At 40.7% G+C, this 11,667-nt stretch overlaps 1 protein-coding gene across 2 annotated transcripts; it reads left to right on the top strand.

Annotated features, from left to right (window-relative positions):
• The first annotated feature begins 2,517 nt into the window (after nt 1-2,517).
• On the top strand, nt 2,518-10,136 carry LOC117779328. Of its 2 annotated transcripts, XM_034615421.1 has the most exons (9): nt 4,671-5,328; nt 5,698-5,772; nt 5,884-5,983; nt 6,545-6,753; nt 6,984-7,114; nt 7,574-7,706; nt 8,550-8,655; nt 8,745-8,820; nt 9,353-10,136. In XM_034615421.1, the coding sequence occupies exons 3-9, from the start codon at nt 5,886-5,888 to the stop codon at nt 9,497-9,499; spliced, it is 900 nt and encodes a 299-aa protein (XP_034471312.1). In that variant the 5' UTR covers nt 4,671-5,328; nt 5,698-5,772; nt 5,884-5,885; the 3' UTR covers nt 9,500-10,136. The 2 variants fall into 2 exon arrangements, with proteins under 2 accessions (XP_034471311.1, XP_034471312.1); XM_034615420.1 differs by lacking the exons at nt 4,671-5,328; nt 5,698-5,772 and adding an exon at nt 2,518-2,676.
• The last annotated feature ends 1,531 nt before the right edge of the window (nt 10,137-11,667 follow it).

The raw sequence follows: 11,667 nt of genomic DNA, 5'->3' as shown, positions 1-11,667 counted from the left end.
TGAAAGCTTTTTTTTTTTTTTTTTTTTTTTTTTTTTACTGACCTCTGATTGAAGCGTCGAGTCTGTAACTGTTGTACATTTGACAAATGAGCTCTGCTGTACCTGTTCTGTACTGACCTGAGCACAGTTCTGTACCACTCTGACCCGCTAGAGGGCGGCAAATACAAGGATCTCAGCTGCTATTAAGGGAGTCATAGTACGGGGTGGTGTTGAAGACGACTCAATCCTTGGAGGGTTATTTTTGTATGTTTAAGGGCATTAAGCCTTTTCACTGATAGAGCAGAGTGTGGGCATGGAAGCGAGAGAGAGCGTGGGAAACACATGTCAGACTGAACACCCGCAACTCAAGCCTCCTCGTTCGTCAAAAGACCAATAAGCTATGGACACCCGAGGAACGCAATGAGAGAGCTTGTCAAACCGGTTGAGGGCAGAGGAGGAAGACGAGGATTCGTTTGGGCCCACTCAACTGGGCCAGTGGGAGCTACTGTACATTAACTGGGCACTTTCCTACCAGTAAGAGGAGCTGCTGTATCCCTGGGGACCCGCTGTTCGGGTTGCCTGCCACCACGGCAGCTCGACAACAGGCAGCAAGCAATATCCTCAGAGCAATGGACTGTGATGTAAACGCAACCTAGTGAGGGAGTGATGTCTCGTTATGTCTCAGCATGAATACAAACACTGTTTTACACGGAACTGATCAGGCCAGTGCCCTTGTGCTTGTGCTGAAATTCTTAAGAGCCGACTCTTTCTTAATGTGAAACGTAATAGGTGTGGCTACAGGGGAGATGTGAACAGATCTAATTTCTTACTAACTTGTCAGTTAGGAAACAGACGTACCTGCGTGAACATTGCCTGCAGACGCTGAAGTTTCCACATGACTTGCACGTTTGGGGACGATAATAACAACTTTCTTACATAAGTCGATGTGATTTGTCGTTTCAAAATATAACTAGTGGTGTTACGGGTCGTTTTTCAACCTTTTGTACACAACTTTCAACATTGTTTTGGGGGCAAGAGGATTGTGAGTGAATTCAACTTGATTACAACTTGCCTGTCAGTTCTGATGATGTTGTGTAATTATTCGGTCTGCTACACACCCAAAGTGCCACACCACCATTAGCTTCCTTTTATGAATACCTTGCTAACACGTATACATTACATGTGATATTCACATCATATTGTATACTATTGTGAAACCATACTTATATACATAGATATATACCTTTAATATTCATATTGTGAATGGGCTTGATTTGTATAGTCTTGATGACCACTCAACGCACTATACAATATAGCTTTGTCCTTGAAACACACATCCATGTGTGCAGCAGTTTGTTTAACACACATCACCCACACACTGCCAGCACAGACACAGCACCCAGGGATCCAACCAGTGACCTTCTCGTTACGGGGTGACCCACTGTACCTCCTGAGCTGCAGCTGCCCACATAAAATGTTTACTGTATACTATACCTGCTCATATATTTATATTGGTGTATAGGACTATATGTGTGTGTGTGTGCATGTTTCCAGCATTAACACTGACCTTGTCAGGACCTGTAGACCTCATGACGGCCAAAGCCTGGTCCAACTGAGGCAAGGCGTCATTTCTGACCTCCTGGTTACAGATAATGGTCAAATGTGAATTGTGGGTAGGTCAGGGCTAGGCATGAATTGGTCATGATTACGGTTACAGAGAGAAGATTTCGATAAAGCTCTCCACAATGAATGAAAGTCAATACAAAGTCCTCATAAGGACAGCTGCGCAAACTTATTCCCATTTTAATGTGTGTGTTAGTCCGCATTATTACCACCTAATAAAAAACCACAAGGTCTGAGGAGCAACATATAGTGTCACACAATCGGTATTCAGATGCATCCACAATATAACACAGAAAGCTTCCTTTTAAAAAGAGGAAATGTCGGCATGTTGACACAAGTGTATTACTGGATATTGCCACATATTGTATTTGTGCACGTAGTCATTCTAGCTCTGCCTTATCTGATATAAATACATCAAAATAAATCATTATAAAGAGAAATACAGAAGAGTGTAATTTAATCACTCAACCTCTGTAAGTATAATACATGTGTTCTAAATAGGCCGTACTATACTTACAAATGTAATAAAATCTAATATGCTTTACTTTCTGTACAGGGTGTCACTTGCTCTATTGTTATTATTTTATCATGTTTTTATTTTTTTATTATTATCATTAAAGCCTTCACAGCTGTGCATTATCTTAATCTTCTTAACTTATCTCCCTAGTCTTCTCTGATCTCATGTTGTCTTCTCTGATCTTGTCCATAACGTTAGACTTGTTGGTGTGTGGCCGTGTATTCATAGAACCATTGCTTACGGCTCTTGGAACGTGTGTTCCTGTGTTTCCGAGTGAGAAACGGGAAGTTCTCCGCCCCGGACCAGCCTCCAACCACCCCCCCTCCCCTCCCCTCCCCTCCACACATAGAGGTCGGAGCCAGGGACTCAACCGGACACTGGAGCTCCGCTGCTGTTTCGCTACAAGGCGAATGTGAAAGTCTCGGCTCGTCCTGGCACCGCAAGTGGAAACGAACCCATCCGAGGGACCCGGTGAAAAGAGAAGATGACCGGGACGACTGGAAGTTTGTCCCTGCTCCTTTTGGCTCGTCTCTTCCTGACGGTGGAGTCCCAGACGGGTAAAAACACACTCTGTTGTCGATGCCTCTATGATTCTTGCTCCGGTAGGGACTTCCCAGATGATCAGGATGAACCGCTATCCCGATTTAACTATTTGTAAAACTTTACAATACTCTTTCCTCCGCCGGAGCTTGGGCCCTAGCCTCAGCTTTCTGAACCTCATATTCTGTCTCTCTGAGATTGCGATGAATCCAGATTTGCCTGTAGACACAGAAACCCGGTTCACTTGTTAGAATAATATATTTACCTTTATATATCCAGGTTATAATGGGCCGTGTTCACGCCGTGTACTTAAACTCACCCAAAACCAGAGTTGCCCTCAGCAGAGTATGGAGGACCGAAAGTGCCAAAACTTAAAAAATGATTTAATACATAAATTAACAACCGATAATGTATAAATAGACAAGTAAATACTAAAAGATGTCTATTTAAAAAAACAAACACATACAGTTGTGATGAAAGAGGTTATATATGTATTTTTATCTTGGATATTATATAGATAACATATCTCTACATTTATTTATTTATCCCTACATTTATTGAGTTATTCGTGTATTATTCACTTATTTATTGATTTCTTCTTTTTATTTTGGAAGTCCTTGATCGTAGCCCAGTAGCCCCCTGAAAATACAACAAGCTTAAAGGTCCAGTGTGTAAGGTTTAGGTGAGAGGGATCCATTGGCAGAAATTGAATATAAAATAATGCTTGTGATGTTTTCACTCATGTGTTTCATCTAATTTGTACAAATTGTTGTTTTCTTTAACCTAGAATGAGTCATTTATATTTAAATACTTTATATGTACATCAGGAGCGGGTCCTCTCTACGTTTTTTTACAGTCGTCCAAACTGGACAAACTAAACACCTTTTGAGTTTTTATGACAACTGAAGGTTACCACAGGTTCTCTGTCATGTATGGAAGGGAAGGGTGAGGTGAGGGGTATTCAGCTGCAACATGCAACTTCACCACTAAAAGTCACTAAATTCTACACACTGATCCTTTAACACAGTGGTCGCCAACCCGTCGATCGCGATCTACCGGTCGATCTGGCAGTCTTCACTGTCGATCCCCCAACTCTCTGGACTCACTGGCTGTCGTCGCGCCGCCGATCAGCTGTGTGTCGGTTGTCTGTTTTTCACACGCGTCTGTGTGTCCGCTACTGGCGTCTGAGCTGCCGGTTTATCTCCTGCATTTCCTTCAAGAACAAGTTGGTTCATGTACTAAAGTAAATGTCAGGACTCTACGGTATGAAGATGCACATCTTTCGGTCTGTCGATAACAAACAAAGACCCGTTGGAACAAATGAGTGGATTCAGAAAGTGAAACGCTGGAGTGCTTTTACTTTGAAACGGGTTCGGAAAGTGTTGTAAATACATTTGTGTCATAGACAGATAAACATTGTGGTTCACAGCAGAATAAACAGAGAAAATGATCTTTCACCTGAGTTTTAATCTTTATCTGATGAATTTATGTCACAAACAAATGGTTGCAACACATTCTGTATGCCTTTTCAAAAATAAAAGCACTCCAGCGTTTCTATTGATGGAATCCATTCCCTTGTTTAAAAAGTTTTTTTTATTGTGAAATATTTGCAGGAGCGGAAGATGCACGGCTTCATACTGTGTAGTACTGGTATTTATTTGAGTACAAGGGACTTCTTTCATGCAAGGCAATAATCATATTTGTGGCCATATTCAAATGAAAGCCTATATGTAAAACATTGTGCTGCAGTAGCAGCTCCTCTGCAGAACATGATGTGGAACTGAGAAGCTACATATTGTCCATTGTATATATGAATTGATATTAATTTGAATATTGTGCATTGAATAGAAAAAGTTGCACAACTGCCCTTCTTTGTGTATATTTATTTCTTGTACATTCAGCCTTTAACAGAAATTGCAAAAAAAAATAAATATGACCCTCCTAAGTGGGTTTTTTGGAAGATATCAGGGCGGTAGATCTCTGCTTACGTTTGGAATTAAAAAGTGATCTTGGTCTCGAAAAGTTTGGTGACCACTGCTTTAACATGACTTTCTCAGTTACATATTGGTTGTAGTTACATTTACAGCTGACAAAAAGCTTACACTCTTATTATACCATTTTTAAATCGGATAGATTCCTTTTTTTATTTGGATTCGCACTAAATCGCACTTGCTCATTTCCACCAACCCCCTTACAGTATCTGAAACCTTTCGGATTCGGGCGTAATTCTCTGAGGAATCAACGCAAATGTTTAAAAAACGTCCTATTTTCTGGATCCGCCCCCTGATCCAGATCCACAAGCCAAAATTGAATTGGCTCTTTCTTGGGCCCGAACACATCCTTGCACCAAGTTTTATGGTGATCCGTCTAGTAGTTTTTGTGTAATCCTTCTACAAACAAACAGGCAAACGCTGACGAAAACATAGTTTGGCCGAGGAAATCAGGATACTAATGTGCATGTAAACACACTCATTGTTGACACATTTAAGACATGTAGATTTTGGTCCAGATAGTGATGTTCTTGAGTGCTGGCGGTCTGACCTTAATATATTTAAAGCCACGAATGTCACACACCGAAAATAACATCAAAAATCGTTTACCTCCAGGGGCGGATGTAGGAATTCTTCCGTGGTGATGGAAAGAATGTTTAGTGCGAATGTGTTAGTAAATTCTACAAAATGCAATGTGCATACACTGATCGAAACCCTGCTGAAACCCTATGTTATGAGATTTCTGTCTTTTTCTCCTTCAAGTGTTACCACCACAGAATCTGTCCCTGCTCTGGATCGAAGACATTAAACCTATGTTGACCTGGACACAACCACAGCACTCAGGGACGAACTGCACCTATGTCGTGAGAGACAATGACGAAGACATCGCAACTAACAAAGTGAGTATCTCTCCATTTTGTAAATTGTATTTACAGACATATCGGTATCAGTGTTTATGTTTGCCGATATGAAGTGCCATGAAGTGGTGTTTGTGTGTGTGTTTTTTTAAGACTTGCGCTTCTCTTCCCTGGAGCTGGCAAGAAACATTTCTGAAATTATCCGTTCAAACTGTCTGTGATGAAGGAAAAAGCAAGTCAACTGTCCTCGACGGCTCTTATCCAGGTTTGCTCCCTTTGCTGCCCTGAATTTCAATGCTTTTGAGTACACAAAGAAATAGGCCAAAGCTTCTGAACAATATTTTGACTGGATTCATGTGTGTTTGTCTCCGCCCAGAGATGGTGAGGAATGTGAAGGTCTACTGGTACTCTGCAGAAAACGCCAGCGTCTTCTGGGAGCCAGCCGTTCCCGGGACAGTTGTTGATTTTTTCTATCAGTATGTGTCATTTGTCAAGGCCCACGCCAAATATGGTGATTGAGTGTTAAATATACATGGCGGACTGCCATCTCCAGCCAAATTCAAAACTCCAAAGCTGAAAAGCACATTTCAAGTTTGTTGTCAAATAAATAGCACGATGAGACGTATGTCTGATCGGTTGTGTTTTGGTAAGTTGGCATTTTGTTCCTGTGTCTGTGCAGGCAGCACAACTTCCAGCCTGTCAGGACATAGTGTCCGTAGTTTTCCTGACAGAAAAGGAGTGTTGCTAGCTTTCATAAAACTAACCAGCTTCTGGCCGTCGAGTCAGATATAAGAGTGGTTCTCATCAAACCTTTGGCAAGAAAATGAGGCGTATGTCCCAAAAATGTTGAGCTATTTAATTAAATGTATCGAAGGGTGTATGTGTGTGGTGTCCTCTCGGCCAGGTCTGACTTGTAAAATAGAAGCAAAACTGGGCAGATTTAAAAGTTCATTTCTCTTATTAATTTACTTTTTGGGGATTTCAGGATTAGGGTGCAACATGAAGGCTAATCACCTTTCATTCTCTCTCTTTCCAAGACTGATGAAACAGAATCTTCGTAGACCTTGTTGTGACCCCCTCCCTTTCCTGCAAGAGTGCTCGTCGTACAGTTTCACCGAAGGCCTCAGGACCGGCTGTGAGCTGCAGGTCGACCTCATGCAGAGCATTCAAATCTTGTTCAAGGGGACGGAGAACAAGAAGCCTTTCAGGAACACCTTCGAGATGTGGCCGCTAAAGGATTTTATTGGTAAGTTGACGGACCAGTGCTAATTTGGTATGAGGAGTTGTGCTGAGGAAGGAATTGTGTTGCAATATGTTACACTTCCTCATTCAATCCAAGAAGTTGCTCTTTGTTCTTTCTTGGAGATGTATTAACAGTAAGTTTCTGTGAGAATTTGTTTGTGTGTGTGTGAGTCTTTGTGTGTGTATATATATATATATGGTTATTGTTGTTGTGTCATGCCCCTCTCCGCACAGTGAAACTGCCTCCCCTTGAGTGGACAGTAACAAAGACTGGGAATACATTCAACATCAACTGGATTACCCCTCGCACCAGAGATCATTTTAAGAAGTTCGTGCTTAATATCACTGAGTGTGAGACATTAATGGTAAGAGATGCCAGATTAAGTCCATTTATTTTATGCAAGAACTCAATAGGTGCCATTAATAATCATAATACCATGTAATAATTTCAATCTTAGAAGCAACTGGATGCCTAATTAAATACTTAATATTGATATTAAAATGCCTCCGAAGTTCAATCATTCGAATATTTAACTTCGCATCTGTGTCTGTTTAGGAGCTTTTCCTTCACTCTGTGAAAAAGTTATATTTCAGTCATATTTCAGTCTTTCTAATCAAAATATATGATATATATCTATCTGTTTGCTCTCCTTCACTCATCTTCCTTGCCTGTGTTGTGATATTGCTATGTTTCTTGGTGCATTACCACCAAGATATGATAAGATAAGATAATCCTCGTAAATGTACACTGTGTCTATGACATAATGTAAATTGATATGTGAGTGATTAACCACGATAACAATTATGCCTTCATTTTCCCACAGGCTATACCGATAACAACAGAAATAGAACAAACATCAACTGAGTGGACCGTGAAGCCTCACTGTCGGTACCACATGACGATGCAAGCTGTGTACAAAGTATTCACTACACCGTGGAGTGAGGAGAAGTCTTTTGGTATGGTCTTCATCTCTCTGTTTGAAATTAGAAAAGGCACTGTGTACAACTTTCCCAACGCCAAACATGACTGCATGCCTGTCTATCTCTTATAACAAGAATAAAAGGAGAAACCAAGTAGTATATATATACTAACTAATAGATGTCATCACCATCAAAATGTCTTTGATCTTATTTCTTAGGACATCTATGAAACTGTTGTGATATGCTATATCTAGCAATGTTAAAGATTCACACCAACATTCACCGGGCACTGTTTTGTGCAAGTCAAGACAAACAAACAAACTAGAATGCTACTCAGAAGAGCGCAAAACTCCGCCAAGGCCCCTTATAAGACCACTAAATCTGGAGATCTGTCTATTTTGATTGTTTTTTTTCATCAAGATCCATTAATTACTCCCTGGGAATCAGTAAAAATGTCATAAATAATAAATAAAGAAAATAAAAAGAAATCCTGGCCCCCTTGGTCTGGATCCAGGACAAAATATGCTGAGGCCCACGTCCCATCGTCCCACCAAGTTTCCTGGAAATCCATTCAGTATTTCTTGCAGTAATCCTGCTGACGAACAGAACAAACAAACAAGCGGACAGGGTTGAAAACAGGGTGACAAACTCCATTGATGGGGGTAAGGAACTATCGAGCCTTTTAAAGCCACTGTGTGTAGGATTTGAAAGTGCTGCTGCCATCTACAGGCGGTTTTAGGAAGGATTCTGTGACAAAGATTCCTTCTGCATTCGTGTTGTAAAGTCTTTGGGTTTGAATTGTTACTTGAAACTTTAAGCACTGTTGCTGTGTAAGTCACCCTCAGCTGACAGTAACATTGTGGATGTTTCTGCGTGCAGATGCAGATGCCGATCCTAACGCGTATCTGTATGCAGTCGTCCTCATCCCATTGATGTTGGCTGGCCTGACAGCCCTGACCTTTGTGTGTTGCAGGGAGCACATATGGTCTGTATACATTTTCCTCGGATACTCTCGTTTCTTGTCTCTTTTTTTTGTTGGTTTTGACTCTTGATATTTTAACTCTTACCGTACAGGAAAAAGAATCACATCTTCCCCAAAGTACCACAACCTCGGGACTTCCTCACAGATATTTCTGACAGCAACAATAAGGTGAGGTTTACTCCCTGATTGTCCTGTCTCCTGGGATTATTAAAGGGATAGAAGGGTGTTTTGGGAAGTATGCTCAACCTAGGTGAGGAGGTTGACCTGAAGTTAGGTATTAAAATCACAAGTGGGAAACCGTACCTCGTCTGTGTTGGTTCCTTTGGACGTAGTCAGGCTGTTCTGCCATGTTGCCGGTCTTTTTGCTAAGCTAAGCTAACAGGTTGCTAGCAGTCACCTTGATACACAGTTTTGTGTTCGTCTCAGTGGCGTACCTATGTTTTTTTCTAAATCAGGGGCCATAAAGGGGCCACAATTTAAACAGAGGGACCAGTTATATGTCCAACATCTGTGCACAAGTCCTGATTCATTAAGTTAGTCATCCCTTGTTTTCTGTTAGCTTTATAGCTTTGATTCATTTTTAGGAGTTTTCATTTCTCAAATGTAGTCGTCCTGGTCTCTACAATGATGGGCTTTTTAAAAGCCACGCTGAGTTTTGTTTCCTTTGAAACCCCAACATTTCTCCTTCTTTTTTTCTCAGAGCACTGTTGGCTATCTGTACTTCCCAGCAGAGGAAGAGAACTGTACAATCTCACTGGTGTTAGAGCCTGAAATCGACAAACAAACAAAACTCTGCAGTTGTGACAATCATCAAAAGACTGATGAAAGTCTCCTGAGCTCCTGTTGAACCGGCTCAAGAGGACAATGGGAGACTGTGCCGTCGAAGAGGACGCGTCCGCTGGTCAGAACGTCGAACAAGCTTTCTTATTGGCATGTCGATGAGGTGTGTCAAAGAAACTGTGGCAGAAACATTGAGCTGATGCTGCTAGAATCCAACTTCACCGAGCGTACTCAATCAACGAGATTCAAGATGTGCTAACAGAAACGTTGCTTTCCAATTGTCTAGACATTTTCCAGAGTTATTTTTACGCACAGTAGCCGTTCCCTTTTCAGTCCTGGTACATTTTACCCACGCAGTCATGCAGCAACCCCAGCAGCAGCAGAGCAGAGTTTATCCGATCTGTAGCGTCTGAACAACCAGTCGTTCTGCAGCGCCACATTTGCATACAATAAATTCACTTTTTCACGATTGTTTTAGCATTTATAAGTTGTTGTTATAAAATGTTGTCATCTACTGTAGCTGTTACCTGAATGTGTAATCAATTCAACACTCGTGATGTATCAGCACTGGTGCTTGACTGTTTGAGATGGTTTCCACTGTTAATGTATTTATTTTTTTAGACTTGCTGGTGAAACATAAAGAGCTAATAAATCATAAAGCTTGGCTCGGCAATGTGCTGAAGAGCTGCTTTTTCTTGACAATTTGTCGTCCCATCGTGTCTTTTCTTCTTCCTCCCACGTTCTGTCACTTGTGTCCTTTTCCTCACGGCTGAGTCTCTTTGCACCAAATCCAGAACACAGACTTACAATGAAGAAACAGACAGTTTACAAGCTTGAGCAGATAAGCTTAGTTTTTGTGACAAAGCCCAGAATGATCAAAGTTTCAACAGTTACAGATCACTGCCCAATAAACCGGGCTGGTTGACGATCTGGACCTGCGGTACGACAGGAAGTTCATTCTACTGGCTGAATTGAGTTTCACAAGTTTCAAACGTTTTGCAAGGTCCACTTCTGCAAAAGACGACAGTGAGGAGTCCCATCTTCAACTGTTAAGATACTGTGTCGTCTAACGATTGGAGAATACATTTCTGACTTGCGCACATGTGATTTCAGTCGACACAGTGTGATGCTGGAAGGAAACATACTTTTTCTGTGAAGTTTCATTTCTTCTCACTGAAACTTACAGAGAACAAGTTATACCCAAGTACTGTTCCTGAGAATTCCCCACCCCTGTCTCTTCTGTTTTGTGGTTACAATGCAATTTTACACAAGGGTATTGCATTCATTATTGCATCATATTGCATACATCATATCACAATAATGATAAGCTATCTTGGTGTCAAAACCATCTGTGCAACAAATAATTAATATTTAACATTAAACACAAATTGAAAACAACCAATTACCCCATAAGTAAAATACATAATAAAAATCTAACTATACAATGCGGGGGTCAGATACAAAATTCAAAGCCACAGGTACATGTTGGCTGAATCACATTAGATACAGTGGACTGATTACACATGATCACAAGACTGGTTTGCTTTAAGCAATGTCTCAAGATGTTTGTATTTTTAAAGTCACTTTTGTTTAACCCGATTTACAGCAAGATTTGTGAACTTTGTCCTATTTATATCCGTTGTAAAAAGATATTCATATAATGCCAATGTCAAATCTAAATATTAAATTTGACCCTTTACAGATATTGGGATATATATATATATTTTTATTTGATATTTAGATTAAATTTTACATTTCGATTTCGATTTTACATTTCGATTTAACATTCATGTTTCAATTGAATGTTTTGATTACACATCTCAAGTATATTTTGTACAAAAGAAGTCAAAGTTCACATATAAATTGCTGTAAAGTGTGACCACTTTTAAAAAAATCATTTGCCAAATACGGTGAAATGTTGCTGTTATTGTCAGCGTGCTCTGTTCACAGAGGAAGTTGTTGGTCCACACATATACTGCCACATCATCTCCACAGAGCTGGTTCCTCTTGTGTGTCCTTGACATGCATAGAGACATGCAGACAGTGTCTCCGTGTGCCAGGGAGGGGGGGAGGGGAGTAGTTTCTTGTATCTGATGCAATCTGTGTGTAACCGGTGCACCAGTGTTATTCCAGACATGCAGCAGTATGATGGAGCTCTACTGACCTACATGAGAGATACATGTGACCGTGAGTCCAGGACTGGGGAGAAAATAAAATCCATATATGTATCTATAG

Source organism: Hippoglossus hippoglossus, chromosome 18 (genome assembly GCF_009819705.1).
Source record: "Hippoglossus hippoglossus isolate fHipHip1 chromosome 18, fHipHip1.pri, whole genome shotgun sequence".
NCBI classification, from domain to species: domain Eukaryota; kingdom Metazoa; phylum Chordata; class Actinopteri; order Pleuronectiformes; family Pleuronectidae; genus Hippoglossus; species Hippoglossus hippoglossus.
This window is presented reverse-complemented; position numbering and strand designations above follow the sequence as displayed.